Source organism: Lampris incognitus, chromosome 16 (assembly GCF_029633865.1).
Source record: "Lampris incognitus isolate fLamInc1 chromosome 16, fLamInc1.hap2, whole genome shotgun sequence".
Classification (NCBI taxonomy): Eukaryota; Metazoa; Chordata; class Actinopteri; order Lampriformes; family Lampridae; genus Lampris; species Lampris incognitus.
In genome coordinates this window covers 39,012,874-39,030,206 of record NC_079226.1, presented here as the reverse complement: position 1 = coordinate 39,030,206, position 17,333 = coordinate 39,012,874, and the positions used below count along the sequence as shown (strand labels likewise).

The following is a 17,333-nucleotide window of genomic DNA, read 5'->3' as shown; positions in this document are numbered from 1 at the left end:
AATTAATCTGATTTGACTTCATGTTTATATTTCTAAACAAATTGTACGTATTTATTTTCTACACAGATTGCACAGTGTTACATTTCACTGTGCGTGCTTTGTTTAGATTGTTTAATTGTTGCATTATTCTGTATTTCTATTTTGAGTTGCAATGGGCTGTGCAGTGACCAGTAAATCAGTGCTGGTTTGTTGTGCAGAACAGACCAGACAGATTCTTTTTCTATTGTATTGAGTCAACCTTAACCTTGCAAGTCATTTCCTAATCTAAGCCAGTTTTAAGACTGTCACCGTATTAGAATAAAGAGACAAGGTATTCATACACGTCTTTGCTCCTTTTGAATGTCATTACATGGCTGAGGGGGGGGAAAATAGGATTTCAATACCCTTGCTAATGCCAGTATTATAAGCATGATTATAAACACATATGGGAAGAATAACACAAGTCAACAAAATGGAAGGTAAAAAACAGCAACATTTTAATGATTGATACGATAAAACTGCTTCGTTATAAAGCTTCGGTATGTTTTCTATATATATATTTGTTGTACGTCGAACAACATTTCCAGTCGCACCGGTTTCAACGCGCGTTTCTATGAGTTGCCAGATATGCGCTGCACCCCCTTTTTAGAGGAGCTCAGAGCCCCCGGGGGGGGGGACGCCGTTTTTAACGGTCCTTTCATTTTCAGAAAACACCAATTAATTTATAATGAATACCACACATTTTTAATACGCTTATTGGGGCCCAACGCATCACGTAGTCCAGCCAATTTACCAACGAGTAACTGCAACTCGGACAGCGGACCCGTGGGGGTTTGCCACCGAACTGGCAACGCGCCGCCCGGCATTTCCGCTTCCGTTTTCCACGCGCTGACGTGACGTCTCGTGCACTTTGCCCCATCTCGCCATTTTGATCGAGGCAGGGACACTTTGCGAGCGCACACGGTCGGAAAAATTGAGGTGGGATCCTTGATATACTCGAGATTACACCGTTTTACTGGTCAAACGTCGAGATAGTTGATATATATATACATATATACACATAATATGGTTTTGGGGGCCATTAACAGGGAAATGATTTTGTTCGTGAGCAAAAGTCGGAAGAATCAAGCTAACGCTAGCTAGCTAGCTAACGCTACCTTCTCTCTTACAGCAAACGGGAGTGCTAGCTAGGCGTTATTCCGTATTGGCTAAAGTCTCACAAGCACAGCCGGCGTGTTAGCTAACGCACCAGCTTGGGTTTACTAAACCGTTTTGTTGTCTTTGCAGCTAACAATGAGCGGGTGTCGTGTTTTCATCGGCCGTCTGAGCCCCCACGCCAGAGAGAGGGACGTGGAGAAGTTCTTCAAGGGCTACGGGCGAATCCGGGAGATAAACCTGAAAAACGGCTTTGGCTTTGTGGTGGGTTCTGCTACCGAAATGCCACTGATACGGGCTGTTGGCCCCCTTCAGGGTTAAACTACCAGCCCCCTTGTTTCCTTGCTTTTTGCCTTGACCAAATCCCTTGCTTTTGCTAGGAATTTGACGACCACAGAGATGCAGATGATGCGGTGTATGAGCTGAACGGGAAAGAGCTGTGCAGTGAAAGGTATGGATCAGTTTGGCGTGATGTGTGGCAGAGGTATGGGTAAGTCACAAGCAAGGCTCAAGTATAAACCTTCAAATCAAGTCACGAGTCGGTGTTCAGAACAAACTGTAGAGTCCCCTGCCAAAAGTGAAGCAAAAAAAACTCAAATCATCTAAAATTTGAATCATCTCAGTGGGCCCCAAATTTGTAGGCAACATACCCCTCTCTACGTCCAGACGAGGCGGATGCACCCCCAATCCCCCATACCTTTTAAAAAAAAACCCAAAAAACAGGCCTATTTCAGAATCAGAATCCTTTATTCGTAGCTGCATTAAAGGTATCAAGTTTAATCATGTACAAGTCGAGATTGCAGCCATTCACATTCGAATGGAACAAACTTCACCGCAACAAAGTTTCAATGAATTGCAGCAAAGTTGTGCACAAGCAGTCACTTTTAAAGAGCAAAGAGGATGGTTACAAGGCAAGGACACACGCACAGGCTCAGAGGTAGATAGGCCCATCATGAGAAGATGGAGGAAAATGCTCTTATTTTCAGCTGTATTAAAGAAAAATTAATTATGTTTAAATTATAATTAACGATACCTAATATAACGGTTATGGGAATTAGAACACCATTAGTTTGAATCAAATTGCAATAAAGTTGCACACATTTTTCCTCTCATGTACCTCCTAGAGCAGGGATGGGGAATATGATCCAGGAAGGGCCAGTGTGGGTGCAGGTCTTTGTTCCGACCAAGCAGTTACACACCTGAGTCCACAAATCAAGGTCCTTAGCAAAGACCATTGGTTGACTAATAGAATCAGGTGTGTAACTGCTTGATTGGAACAAGACTATTGGTTGACTAATGTAATCCATTATTATTATTAATAATAAATTCAGCTGTGTAACTGCTTAGTTGGAACAAGACTATTGGTTGACTAATAGAATTGTAACTGCTTGGTTGGAACCTGCACCCACACCGGCCCTTTCTGGATCATGTTGCATATCCCTGCACTAGAGGCAGCTTGAGCACCCCACTTTGGGAATCCCTGTGATCTAATAATTTCCCCATCAAATGCAATCAAAGACAGCGGTCATTGCATGTTGTTTTATTTTTACCATTAAAACCAGTGGTTACTTTCAATAAAAAGTGCTTTATTTTGTAAAATCCCGATGTTTGATTTTCTTTATTTGTGCAAAATGGGGGGAGGGGGGGTTAGTTCAAGCTCCCTAAATAGACATGGATAGCTAGGCTCTCTACGTGCAATGTAACCTTAAAGCTGGCCATCACAAATGCTGATAGATGAAAAAAGTAAAATGCAAACGTTTTAGAGAGAGTCAAGTCCTTTTGAGGCGTCTGTCTGAAATCCACATCAAGTCTCAAGTAATGAATGCCAAGTCAAGACAAATCATGTGTTTTTGTCAAGTCATTAGATTCAGGATTGAACTCTGGCTCAAGTCATGTTACACTAGTCCCCCACCTCTGTGATGTAGGTCATCGGGCCCCACTATTGAGCTCATGTAACAAGAGTGGTTGAATTCAGCAGCCTAGGACAACAGTTAGAGCAACAGGTTAAATGTCTACCTTAGGATATAAAATGGTGAATTTTATTTATTTTGTGGTGGCATACACGACACGGCCAAGCCGTATGATTATTATCTAAGTTAGAAAAGAGGTTTCCCAACAAGGACAATACTAATCCTGTACGTAATCTTCTAGATTGGATCTATTACACCAAGTCCTTCTTTTAACAATTAACGTAGTTATTCCCGCTTTTTATTTTCTCCAGGGTAACCATTGAGCATGCTCGCTCCAGGAGAGGAAGAGGTGGTGGTCCTGGTATGGGGCGTTTTTCACCACGATTCAGCAGTCATCGCCAGTCTCGCAGCAGTTCATCCAGGTACTGAGCCTCACCTTAGGTTTGGCCACGCACATTTAATATATAAACCCTCTGCAGATGTTTCAGTACAGTTAACACTAGAACGACCAAGACGATCATTATGACAGTTTTGGATTTTCAAAGTTTCATAACTTTGTGGAGGGAAAAAAGACACAGACCTGCCGCTCCCTGAATTCTCCTAAAATTGCATATATTAGCATTTAAAATTAGTTTTAGATCAATTACACAAAAAAAGCTGTGATAAGATCTACCTAAAATGGCCATGAGCAACCGCTCGTAATTTGCGTGTGATCGTGCACGTCATGTCACTATGAATGACGTGTGTTGGTCGCGTCATTTCCTTCATGAAGTTCGTTGCTCTGTCCTAGAAACACGCTAGCGTTCTCCAGTGAAAAGTAATAGTCTAAACTTGATTTTTGATTATTGCCAACATGTCTGGTTACAGACGCCGTTACAGACGCACCATGACTACCACCAAGGCATTGCAGTATTTACAGGTGTTGGACAGCGGCCATTTTAAATTGTTTAAAAATAGTATTAAAGTTATTAAAATTGTAATTTTGGTGTCTGTTTCTTAACAGACATACTAACACATGTAATGCATTGATATCTCAATTGGGTATCTATCTTGACAGAATATAGAGTTTAAAAACTGGCGGTCATTTTGACCACCCATGGTCGTTTTAGGTAGGAGTGAAATCCCCGTCGTTCTAGTGTTAAAGATGCTTAAGAAAATAAGTAAGTGCCCCTTTCCGAAAAAATCCTGATCATTAGCACAACTAGTGTTATTTGGTTGGGTGTCTGGTCGTTCATATATTCATTTCTGTGTACTCTAATCCATATGTTATGTATCTGTAATTTCCCATCTATTAGTCACAAAATATTTTTACTCAGTCTCAGCTCAGTTGTCTTAGATCACTTACTGTTGTGAATAATTATCTTGACACAACCGTTTCAGATTGATTGCTTTGTTTTATTTTTGAAATGCTAAAACAGGATTAGATAAACCAGCTTTGCATACTACCTCACAACACTGATATAGGGTTGCCTTATCTTAATCTCCAGCGAACAGAGACCTGTCATAAAAACTCATCTTCTTGTCGTCATTGGTGATCATTTTGTTTTTGTTGGGCGGGGGGACGCCGGTTATCTGAAGGCATTGATTCGAAGACACTTTACTGTGACCATTACACCATGCGTTCCACCCAACAGCACAGGAAGAATGGGTCAACCTGTTTGCTCAAAAGTAATAATTACCTTGAACCCAATGAGGAAGTAGGAAGATCCTCGATTTTTCTTGCAATTAAGAAACTTCCTTGCGCAGCTTTAGTCTGAAATGTGACCGAATTTGAAAGCGGAGGTAAGCCAAGTCAATGCCTGTAGCATTTTCTAGATGAGAGCTGTTCCGTTCACCTCTTGAAGTCGGATACTGACACAGCTCTCAGGCGAATGAGGAGCGGCCTAGAAAAATAAATGCAAAATTAGAAACAGGAAACTGGCCACACTATCAATGACTTTGTTGTGAAGATGCAGGTTACGACAGATTATGGTAAACCGCCTGCTTTCTAGCTTGACTACAGTTTTACAAACTGCGGTGCACAGATCCATCTGTCCCCTTAAGGCGCGGTCGAGATCTTCCTTGTATCTATTAACCTGGAAGTGTTGTGCTTAATTGTCTTACTTTGACCCCTTAACACAGGTACGGCCCTCCTGTACGGACAGAACACAGACTGATTGTAGAAAACCTCTCCTCACGTATCAGCTGGCAGGTGAGAGATGCGCTCCCTTTGTTTGCTCATATAGTGGAAGATTATACTGTTGATATACCAACCATTTCTGAAATGGATTTTTTTTGTTGTTGAAACAGTTTTCATTTGAGCGACCCCTAGTCTATAGTCAATTTATCAGAAAAAATTGTTCTCCTTACCTAGTTAATTGGTTAATATAGAATAGCAAGCCCAATCTTTGTTTTAATTTAACCTCCATTGACTAATTAGTAGAGAAGGCTGTGTTAACACAGATGGATATTCTAACCAAGAACATTTGACTTTTCAAAAAAAAAAAAAAGAATTTAACAGCTGCTCTGATATGGTTTCCTTTAAACGGAGTTGCATGCACACCCTCTTTGGAGGGGTCTGGAGTGCATAGCACCCTCTGCTGGTTGCTGTTCTGAATAGTGTCCATTTTGGTGCCTCTCCTCACACGCAGTTGCCGCTGGTCTAAGTCTTGGCTGGGCCCCGTAGCGGGTGAAAGTGGTCTAGCGCAGGATACAGTAGCCTTAGGAGGTCCGTAGCCACAGTCTGGAGGTTCTGTGGTCTGGCATCTCCGACTGCTGTAATCCCCCCTACGCTCCCTCGGGTTTGGGTCTTTTTCTGTTGCTGATGGAGCTCTGGGGTGTTGAGTTGGGCGTACACACCCCCTCCCTACCACTTGCTCTCTCTCACGGGTGGTTCCTTACTTGTGGAGGCCGGATTCGGAGTCAAGGCCGAGGTCGTTTCTCAAGGGCTTAACACTACATTGGTTCCGATTTGGTATTTGGACAAGTGGCTCTAATCTAATATCTCCCTGGGTTTGGAATGGTAAGTAGCATAAAACTCATGTGATTTGGTTTGTAAGGGGTTGGGTGGTAAGTGGGAGGAGATTTTACATTCTCATATGGGCAGAAAAAAGGGGGTGGTCACATTTTGTAGTCATTGTAGTTGCTGTGAGCCCATATTGAGCAACAGTCAGTTTTGATAGGCCACATGAACCAAATAAAAGTCTCAGCTATGTTGAATTCTATTGTTCCTCTAAATTTAGCCTTTTTTTTTTTTTACAGCCCCTCCCAGTAGATGTATATAAACATTTGTTGTACATTACTCAGTCTGTAATTGCAAGTATAGGCCTAATACTTCACTAGTAAGGTAGTTTTGTCAGTGGCAACTATAGAGAATATTCTGTGCCCATAAGGCTCCCCTTTTTTTCTTTTTTCTTTTTTTTTTCAAAACGTGCGACTTCAAGGAACCAGTTAATGAGCTCATTAGCCATTGTTCTCTTGGGTCACAGGAAATGGTTGTCCACGTTTCCCCAAACCCTTTTGAGTGAGGAATCCTGTTAACACACACCTCCCTTGAAATAAAGGTTTATGGTAGACATTGTCATGCTGTGAAAAGATGGCGTTAGATGAGCCAACAAACGGGTAGGGAGTGTTGGTTTCATGTTGCCTATTCAGATCTCTCGCTCCAAGTCTGAAGAAAAAAAAAAAAAAAGGCTCTCACCGGCTTGCTGCTTTGTGTTCACCATCACTAATTCCACTCGTGCTTCGACACAGGACCTAAAAGACCTGATGAGAAAAGTTGGAGATGTCACCTTTGTGGATGCTCATAGAACCAACAAAAATGAAGGGTGAGTTCTCGTTGTTCATCCGGAACTTTGTCTCCTTCTCTTGTCCATTGCTGTTGCCCTCTTATCTTTCCTCGGGGTTTCTTGGGTCCCCACAATGAAGCACGACAAGACTTGCAAACTCATCTTTTTTTGAGTTTGTTTTTGTTAGGTTGGATGTTTGGTTGAAATGTATTCTGTGTACCAACAGGGTGGTTGAGTTTTCATCTCGCAGTGATATGAAGAACGCCATATCCAAACTTGATGGAACAGACTTGAACGGACGCAAGTTGAAGATCTTCGAGGATCACGGGAGGAGGTTAGCTGTTTTTGTCACTCTTAAACATTACTCCCGTTGGTTTTTTGGGGTTTTTGTTATGGCTTTGTGTTATAGTAAGAGCGAACTTCCTGCAACATGGGTAAGCATTTTATTTCTGTTATAAATCATTAACCCTGTGTGGGGTAGAGTTGAGTTTGGGCAACACATCCTTTTTGGCCCATTTGACAAACACATAAGGTATGTTGTAATACATGGCGGGGAAGGGCAGCCGTAAAGGTGCTGCATGTGTGAGCTTTACTACATTACTGTAGCAACAGACACCTACTTGCTATGTAAAGAGATAGTGGAGTAATGGCATCCTGAGCAGCGACGGTGAGCGTGTGCATGTGAGTGCATGTGGGGTAGCTAGCATTAGCAGGATAGTTAGAAGCTAATAATTACATTATATGGATTTAGGTCACTCAGCAGATAGAAGAAATAGCTCCTTACCAAGCTGAATACGTTAATAATGTTAATAAAATAACTACTGTAAAAAAAAAAAAATTCAAACAAACAAAATAGCCAAGAAAGGGGGGGGTACGTTTGTTTTTGTTTTGGTCTGAGATGCTGGTGCTTAATGTAATGTTTCACCTTTAGAATAAGACACCGACAGCCTCGTTCACCCCCCCGCCCACACACACACACACACACACACACACTTTTTCAAGTCAGCCAGTTAAGATCCCTTTGAAATGTACTTATGTAAACCATATTTAGTTATTTCTTTTGCTCAAAGAAAGGTTCAGATTTTGTTTTTTGTTTTAAATACGAAGTCCTTCCTCTCTCCTCCCAAACAGCCAAAGCAAGAGCAGATCTCGGTCTCGCAGCTCCTCCCGCTCCAGGAGCCGCTCCAGGAGCCGCTCCAAGTCTGGCAGCCGCACCCCGGAGAAGAAAGCTCCAGGCGGGGGCAAGACGGCAAGATCCCCGTCCCGCTCTCCATCTCGCTCCAAGTCCCGCTCACCAGCCCCTGCTTACAAGAAACAGTCCAGGTCCAGATCTCGATCCGCTTCGGTGGAAAGTCAGCACTGAGCCCCATCTACGCCGTTTATAGGACTGACACTATACGAGACCATGTCCTTTGGTCACAAGCCTGTGTGATGGCCAGGTCATTTCTAATGGAAGGAGAGGGGGTCTCCTTTATGATTGGTTCTGTTTTCAAATAGATTGTTGGTCACAGTTTATATTCTAATTCCTAGATGCTCCTGGATGTGCTTCCAACGTAATGAGTTTTTGATACTTTTTTTTTTTTTTGCTACTTCATGATTTATGAATGCCTCCTGGAAACCTTCCATAATTTTGTTGAAATGCAGAGATTGGTCAGAAACACTTTCGATAGGTTAGCGTTGTCTGTTATGTCATAGGTAACACCTCCTGTGAATGAGCTTCATGTTTCCAGTGTGACGAGATTGCAGGTGACGTAAAAGAGCTGCACAATGTGGGGTATAGTATAACAAGAGCCACGTGATTCCATCCGCACCCGTACGCTTTGCTAGTCTTCAGTGTCGATTGTAGATGAGGGGGGCTTGATTTCACTTGAGTTCTCCTCTCTTATCTTTTTGTTTTTATTGCCAATTTGACGGCGCTGCTGTAATACTGTGATTTCGCCTCTTGCAAGGTACCACGATTGCTTCTACACGAGCGCGTCAATCCTGTCGTGTGACCATCTCAATGCATACATGAAAAGCAGTTTGTGTTTAGTTGGGCTTGTTGGTTAGTTGAAATGATACGTCGCCCTTGTCCGGGACAAGTTTCAAGTGGCTAGTTTTAGAAGCTAAAAGTATCAGCACCTTCCGTTGCTAATGATTTGATTTCCCAGATTGTAACCGCTTGTCAGCTCTTTGGACCGAGGCTTGTTTGGAGGTGAACGCTGATCCAGGTTGAAGATGCTCCACATGAAGCTGAAGAGGTTTCTGCAGGCGAAATGCTCTTTTCCCTTGCAATAACGTTGATGTTCCAACCCCCCCCCCCCCCTGAATTTTGTGCATATACAATAAAACAAGGTGGTGTTTCTGGATGGGTGTGAGTTCAAAATAAAGTTTCTCAAAATACCGGCGACCCACCGCACTGTTAGACACCCCACACACACACACACACACAAAACAAACCATAAAAACGACCCACGGATGAAGTGCCGTCTCTGAAGGGGCGAGCGCGCCCGCGGGGGGCGTGCCGCGTCACTAAACGGGGCGTGCCGCGGTACCGTACGGCCGCTCGTCGACGCTAGTCTCTGGTCTGCCACACGGTGGCAGTGTCGGCCGTAGGGCGGTTGATCTAACTCGCTAAAATAGAAAGGCGAGTAAGAAGACCGCGCGTCGCTAAATCAACGCTGGTTCACGCAAAGAAGAGGTGTAAAAACCCGGTCCAGAATGTAAAAACCCTAACCGTGTCTTTACTCCACCCATGTACTAAACCGTCAGATTGCACTGACTGGTTTCCCAAATCAGCCGTTTAATACATGGATGGAGCAAAGACACGGTTAGGGTTTTGTACTTTCTGGACCGGGTTTTTACACCTCTGCACAAAAGTAGAGATGCCGGAGCCTATCCCAGCAGCCATGGGGGGGGGGGGAGGGTGGAGTGACTGTAGCGTCCTCTCGGTCTTATCCGAATTTATAAGCAGGGATCCATTAAGTGACATCCAGTTTTTTGCACACAGCCGAGCAGCCTCAGCAAGCGCAGCCGCGCAACATTGATTCCGTCCCTGCGGTATAATTTGGCCGAAACCCTGCAGCCGCGTTTGCTCCCGAAAGGGGAGAAAGTGCAGGACTGCGACGACAGTGGACGTGACGTAGTTTCCGGGCGGGGGGGGCCGGGGTCGGGGGGGGGTGCATGCCCGGCACAACGAGCAACAGCGACGCTCCACTCGCTCCTTTTCACACTGCAGCTTTTTTACCCCTCCCCATCTCCTCCTCCTCCCCTCTCCCCATCTCCTCCTCCTCCCCCTCCTCCACCGCGGGACTCTCCGAACTCTAGCAGCCGCGGAAACGAGCGCGCCCCCCCCCCCCGCCCTTCGAGCGCTGCGCTCCTCGTGTGCACGCGCAAAAAGGGGCGAGCCGGGCAGGCAGACCTGTCGACGCGCGGCCGGCGGGGGCGGGTGCGGGTGCGGGTGCGAGACTCGCCCGAGCCAGCGAAGCTCCGGTGTTTACGCGCGACAGCGGCGCGAGGCGGGCATCGTCGGGCCGGGACCATGGCGGAGAGAAGCGGCCGGCTGAGCTTCCCGGGGAGCGGGGCTCTCAACAGACCCGTCCCCATGAACCTGTTCGCTACGTGGGAGATAGACGGGTCGTCGCCGAGCTGCATTCCGAGGTAAGACGCGCGTCGGGGGGTCCCTTTAAACTTTAAAGAGAACCACCGCTAGACCGGTGGACCACCGACCCCCCCCTCCCCGGACGTGGACTTGCCGTTTGTCACATCCAGCTGCGCCGCGGCGTTACCCCCCCCCCCCCTCCTCCTCTCCCAGCTCCCTGTCACTATGACCGGCAGGTACTCGGGTTTACCCCGGGCCCTGCCTCATGGTGACTGCTGACCCAGCCGTCTGCACCCTTCTGCACCGTGCAGGGATCCCCGCACACTTGACAGTGCCGGTTCTTCTTTTTTTGCTATATCATGGCGCAACCTGACATCACTGAGTGGCCACGGCTGCTGGCCCTGGAGAGTGAGTGGCCATGGCTGCTAGCCTGGAGAGTGAGTGGCCACGGCTGCTGGCCCTGGAGAGTGAGTGGCCACGGCTGCTGGCCCTGGAGAGTGAGTGGCCACGGCTGCTGGCCCCGGAGAGTGAGTGGCCATGGCTGCTAGCCTGGAGAGTGAGTGGCCATGGCTGCTAGCCTGGAGAGTGAGCCGGAGAGTGAGTGGCCATGGCTGCTGGCCGTGGAGAGCGAGTGGCCATGGCTGCTAGCCTGGCCATGGCTGCTGGCCCTGGGGAGTGAGTGGCCATGGCTGCTGGCCCTGTAGAGTGAGTGGCCATGGCTGCTGGTCTGGAGAGTGAGTGGCCATGGCTGCTGGCCCTGGAGAGTGAGTGGCCATGGCTGCTGGCCTGGAGAGTGAGTGGCCACGGCTGCTGGCCTGGAGAGTGAGTGGCCATGGCTGCTGGCCGTGGAGAGCGAGTGGCCATGGCTGCTAGCCTGGCCATGGCTGCTGGCCCTGGAGAGTGAGTGGCCATGGCTGCTGGCCTGGAGAGTGAGTGGCCACGGCTGCTGGCCTGGAGAGTGAGTGGCCACGGCTGCTGGCCTGGAGAGTGAGTGGCCATGTCTGCTGGCCCTGGAGAGTGAGTAGCCATGGCTGCTGGCCCTGGAGAGTGAGTGGCCATGGCTGCTGGCCCCGGAGAGTGAGTAGCCATGGCTGCTGGCCCTGGAGAGTGAGTGGCCATGGCTGCTGGCCCTGGAGAGTTGGTGGCCATGGCTGCTGGCCCTGGAGAGTGCACCGGCATGGAAATCTCCATCAAACACTTGGCACAAGCGGTCAGAATTAAAGGACGACAGCGCGACCGGCTTGCGTGTGTGTGTGTATTCAGAGGAGGACGGGTGAGATCCGCGTCTCATCGAAATGAGCGTCCCCCCCCCCCCCCCCAGATCTCGCTTTGGTCAGACGAGCGAAACGCGTCTATTGAGACTTGGTAGTGGAGCCTCCGTGACTAATGCTGCTGTTGGCATCTGCTCAGTGGTTTGCCTTGTGGATTAATTTGGGAGTTTTGGAGTGTTGGGTATTTTTTTTAATTTATCCTGCCAACCCTCTGTCCTACACTTGTCTCTAGTCCTCAGTGCTGACGTCCTTGGCGGGTATAACACTGCCTGTCTGAAGTAAGAAGCATGCAGCAGACCAGTTCACCTGTGGTTCAGCAGGGCTGCAGAGCTGCACAGTGAGGGAGGACGTCCCATCCTAACGGCTCTTTGCCCAGATAGCAAAATTGTGGCCCGGACCCGTCCCAGACCCGACACTTTCATCCGGCCCGCATGCCACTTGGAATGACGGCACTTGGGTGGTCCGCCCCTGGTTGCCAGATCTGGGTCAGAACCAAGCCATAGCAATGCTGCACGTGCCACATATTTGCCCGGGGTGACCCATATTTGTTTTGTGATACTTGGGCCATATTCACCATTTAACACACGGGCCACTTCAGGGTCACATCCAGATCACATGTGGGCGAGAGCACTGGACCTTTGCCAGAAAAGGCCCACATGTCATTTGGCATATTTGGGCCATATTTGCTGTTATACATGTGGGCCACTTCAGGCTCACATCCGTTTTGTCAGGGCCAGAAGGAGGCCATCAGTGCCGCATCACTGCCCGAAGTGGGCCCACATCCGGATGCTGTCTGGGTGCTCTGACCCCCAATTCCCACTTGCTATCGTCAATATGACACGTAACGCCTGTCGCTTTAACGGCCATATTGCTTATCATAGCTAGGCCCCGGCTTAGAAAGTAGCTCTCTTTGCTCCTTTTTTCGTTGTGGTTCGAACGTTTTAAACCCCCAAAATAGGTTTTACCTCCTGGCTTTCTGTGTTTTATCACAGGCAAACCTTAATTTATCTAGTGGCTAGGCTGTGTCTAGTCCTGCTGTAGACGGGGCCCCAGTGGCAATAATTCGTGTTGCCAGAACGGCCGCATCACCAGAGACCGTGAAGCTTTCGCCCCTGCTCGATAAAAAGAGTATAGGTGGAGCCCCTGCGTCAATACAGGCGGTCCCCGGCCCCCCCCCCTGAAGAGGCAGACAACATGACAGGGCTGGAGAAGTCATGCCGCGGGCCTGCAGAACCTCCTTCCCCCTCGCTCGATACCCGGCCTGCCCCTGTTCGGCTCCGAAGTGACCCGGGCGCTCGGCGGGTCGGTGACGTCACGACTGGATTACAGATGAATTCTACTTCTCCCCCCCCCCCCCCCCCGCTGCTCTGAACCGGGAAACCCGGCCCCGGACGCGTTCGAGCGAACAAACTCCCCTCCTCCAGTGTGAACTGGACTGCGAGTCCAGCTCCGCTGGTGAAGCGGCGCTTTTATCGACCGGTGTCCCTCAGAATAGAGACAAGATGAACTCGCTCTGCGAAACCAGACGTCGGTCACCTGTCGGGTCTGATGGGATCAGCCGGCGGAGAGGTGCCGCGGCCGCTCGTCTGTCGAGTTTGTATTTTTCAAAAGGGGGACGGGGTCTAACTTGCTTCCATTTGGGGGGTTTTTCTTTCCTTTTCTCCCTCGCTCCTTTGTCGAAACAGCGGGGTGGCCGGGAGACACAGGAGACGAGGGGGTTTGGGAAACATGTACAGGATGGGGTCTTGCCCACCTTCTCCATCTGTCGGCATGATTTGTTCACAGGTGTGTGTGTGTTGGTGGGGGGGGGGGGTGGGCATATTTCCTATGAGTCCATGTTTCCCATCTCTTTTTCTCCCCAATTGTACCCGGCCAATTACCCCGCTCTTCCGAGCCGTCCCGGTGGCTGCTCCGCCCCCTCTGCCGGTCCGGGGAAGGCTGCAGACTACCACATGCCTCCTCCCATACATGTGGAGTCGCCAGCCGCTTCCTTTCACCTGACAGTGAGGAGTTTCGCCGGGCAGACGTAGCGCGTGGGAGGATCACGCTGCCCCCGACCGACCAGAGGAGGCGCTAGCGCAGTGACCAGGACCCGCATTCGGTCGGCTTCCCACCCGCAGATACGGCCAGTTGTGTCTGTAGGGACGCCCGACCAAGCCGGCGGTAACCACGGGGATTCAACCCGGTGATCCCCTTATTAATAGACAACGCAATAGACTGCCACGCCACCCAGATGCCCCGCCAGAAATAAAGGTCAGAGGTCAGCCGTGTCGTGTGCACGATAAACACTGCTCATCTTCCCCAATCTGTCCCCCCGGTCATCTCAAGTCCCGGCACTGCCAGACGGGCCGGCTGCTGCACGTGGGCTAGCCGGATCTTTGCAGACCCAGAGGAAAGGTTTAAAACGTCTCCCTTTTTATTCGTTTGCTTTGGGAGGCCTGTTTTGCCTTTCCCGTTCTTCTATTTTTATCTGTTTATCTTATCGGGGGGTTTTGTTTGGGAGGGGGGGTTGTTTTTACATCCCTTCGCTTACCGCCGTGGAGCCGCGGAGGCCATTAGGCTGGCAGGCGTACAGAAGCGCTGCCTCTGCAGGAGCATTGATCTCCTAACTCCCGGAGTCTCTGCAAAGACACCGGCGGCTCCGCTTAATAATCCCCTGTCACGGGTCAGAGAACGTTAGCCACCGGTCTGCAGCGGTGGCGGGGCTGTGACGGCCAGCGGGGCTGGACTTCCAGATGCACACGGGCGTCGCCGTGCCCACATGGGTAGAACATGGTCATAAAACTTCTTCTTCTTCTTCTTCTTCTACTTCTTCCCTGTTTCTCAGGGGTCACCACAGCGGATTGTATAGTTTCCATCGGTACCCTGTGAGGGCACAGCACCAATGGCAGTTGTTGTTAATCCGGGCCTTGGCCGATCAAGTATGGTTTTGTCAGTCCACATACTAATTTGGCAGAATTTTACATTGGGTGTCCTTCCTTCCTGACACAACACGAACCCTATGGACAGGGGCACCGGTGAAGCGCTGGATGCCATCCCAGTATTCATGGACTTGCACCCATGCCCGTCGCTACAGGATATGCTAATAGCACTAGGGCCACTCTCTCTCTCTCTCTCTCTCTCTCTCTCTCTCTCTCTCTCTCTCTCTCTCTCTCTCTCTCTCTCTCTCTCTCTCTCTCTCTCTCTCTCTCTCTCTCTCTATATATATATATATATAATCCAGTGATTCAAGTAAATTCTTTAATAGACAGTATTGCTTATGGCATGAAACTTGGCATGAGGCTTGTACTGTCTATTAAAGAATGTACTTGAATCACTGGATTATTTTGCTTATTTGTTGAGCACTTTCCCTACCGCCCTGCTGTTGAGTGTTTCTTTTAACGAATATACACCATATATATATATATATGGCGTGGCGGCCTCCCCGCCTGCCACCCAATGACTGCTGGGATAGGCTCCAGCATCCCCATGACCCTGAGAGCAGAATAAGCAGTTCAGATAGTGGATGGATGGATATATATATACATATGTGGCACGGTGTCCTGGGTTCGAACCCCGGGGTAGTCCAGCCTTGGGGGTCGTCCCGGGTCGTCCTCTGTGTGGGGTTTGCATGTTCTCCCCGTGTCTGCGTGGGTTTCCTCCGGGGGCTCCGGTTCCCTCCCACAGTCCAAAGACATGGAGGTCAGGTGACTCAGCCGTACTAAATTATCCCTAGGTGTGTATGTGTAGGTGTGGCCCCTGTGATGGCCTGGCGGCCTGTCCAGGGTGTCTCCCCACCTGCTGCCCAGTGACTGCTTGGATAGGCTCCAGCATCCCCGCGACCCTGAGTAAGGATAAGCAGTTTGGATAATGGATGGATGGATGAATATATATGATACTGTATTCTGTGCAGGGTGACATGGCAGTATGGAGTCTTTCTGTGCATCTGGTCTACTGCTGCCTACCAGTTTGGTTTAGGTGAGGTCCAGGGTAAGCATCAGCCTCTCGGGACTGTCTGCCGTAATGCGTTTGTCTGACCTCCCCGAGCGAACGTGTCCAAAATGCACCACACAGTTTGTAGCTTGTCCTCCTAGAAGGAGTTGAACGAGTTCTGACTGTGCCTTTTCTGGTCGCCCAGGACGGTTAACCTGCCGCCCTACAGTTTCAGCTCCTCGTCCCGCTACTCTGGAAGTAGGGCGTTCCTCTGGAAGCAGCGCAGGGATGCGGGGCCGCGGGCCAGAGCCCGGCGGCAGGGCGAGCACGCGGGGTCTGCGGAGACAGAGCCGGGATTGAGCCGGCTGCAGAGGAGCGGCATCTGGACCCAGTAGGCCGTCATATTTGGACCGGTTGGGGGCTGAGAACGCCGAGACGTCGCTTTGAGTGGTGGCGGCACACTCGGCCCTTTGTTCCTCCGCCTCGCTCGGGATGCTCACGCTGCGGGAATGTCGAGTAGGACGGAGGGGTGGGGTGGGGTGTGGATAGCTCACTGTTCGCTGCTCTTTTCTCGCTGCATCCTGGGCCAAGGCTGCAAGATGGCACTATAAAGCATGTCCCTCCATTCTGCACTTAAGTAGTTTACAGTGGTCCCCAACAGAGAAACAGAACCGGGGGGATAGCGGGACTCCCACCTGACAAACTACACCCACCACGGTGCCGGTTCATGAAAGTATATGTAAATATTTCTATACCCCCCCCCCCAAAAAAAAAGAAAAATGAAACAAAACTCGGCGAGGTATTTCCTGTTATCATTTTTCATAGCTGTTATGAATAAGTAATGTTGGGTGACTGTTAAGTTAGAAAGCGTTATGTAAGACATCACCAGCCACCCACGCTGCTGCTGCTGCAGCGTCCTGGAGGACAGAGGGGGCAGGATGTGAAAGGGCAATAACACACACACCCCACCCCACCCCACCCCACCCTACCACAGGCCCTTTGTGGTCCCTGTGGGTCGATCAGTTTTGCAGCTGATTTTCTTTCCCCCGACGCCTCACCGCACATGGCACCACGCCCGACTCATTGACCTCCTCCTTCACTCCTTTAATGCCCCCTCGGAACGTATTCTGGCGTGTCATTTCTCCCAAAGTCACCCTCGCCCTGACTTTATGTCCATCTAGCAGCTCCCAGGCAGCTAATGAGGTCTGGAAGAGTGAAAAGATAAAAGCAGAGCGGTGACGGTGACGTTAAGATAGGCGACGGGCACGACCCTGACGGTCGCCATTTTGGCTCTTGACGCCTTACGGGGATACTGAGTCAGTGCGTTTTGCGGAGCACTTCAAGTCCCAGAGATCCATCCAAAATGAGAAGTAGTCCCCGGTGTTGTTGTGTCAGCAGTGCAGCGCCTGCTGTGGTGAGGACATGGAACACCGGGCACCATGGTTCCTCTGCTGCGGACGGTGTTCAGGGAGTGGGTTAGCTGTTGTTTTGACTGCACCAACAACAGAAGGTATCGGAGAGGATGTTCGTTTGCATGGGAATCATCTGGAGTGTAACTTTAAGCACACGTAAACCTGTAAGGCTGCAAACCCAGTGAATTTAGACCGGCGGAGCTACAGCACCTCGCCCGGAAAAGGGAAACCGGGGCCCCCTCCTGGAGCCAAACCTGGGAAGGGAGCTCACCAGTGAGCGTCTGGTGGCTCGGCCTTGGCTCATGGGGCCCGGTTGGGCCCAGCCCAACAGAGCAACATGGAGCCAC

General features: G+C 49.6%; 2 protein-coding genes across 4 annotated transcripts in view; both read left to right on the top strand.

Annotated features, from left to right (window-relative positions):
- Positions 1-902: 902 nt before the first annotated feature.
- Positions 903-9,159, top strand: srsf5a (serine and arginine rich splicing factor 5a). 2 transcript variants are annotated; one of them, XM_056295341.1, is made up of 8 exons: positions 903-957; positions 1,267-1,398; positions 1,515-1,585; positions 3,356-3,466; positions 5,166-5,235; positions 6,777-6,850; positions 7,038-7,145; positions 7,943-9,159. In XM_056295341.1, exons 2-8 carry the CDS (start codon positions 1,273-1,275, stop codon positions 8,172-8,174), a joined length of 792 nt encoding a protein of 263 aa, XP_056151316.1. In that variant the 5' UTR covers positions 903-957; positions 1,267-1,272; the 3' UTR covers positions 8,175-9,159. The 2 variants fall into 2 exon arrangements, with proteins under 2 accessions (XP_056151316.1, XP_056151317.1); XM_056295342.1 differs by lacking the exons at positions 6,777-6,850; positions 7,038-7,145; positions 7,943-9,159 and adding an exon at positions 5,675-6,040.
- A 1,088-nt stretch (positions 9,160-10,247) lies between these two features.
- The window catches only part of pacs2 (phosphofurin acidic cluster sorting protein 2), a 97,248-nt gene continuing 90,162 nt past the window's right edge, over positions 10,248-17,333 (top strand). For both annotated transcript variants that reach the window (XM_056295339.1, XM_056295338.1), the window contains exon 1: positions 10,248-10,450. In XM_056295339.1, the coding sequence (XP_056151314.1) occupies positions 10,332-10,450 (119 nt within the window). In that variant the 5' untranslated portion in view covers positions 10,248-10,331. The remainder of the gene's footprint in view (positions 10,451-17,333) is intronic.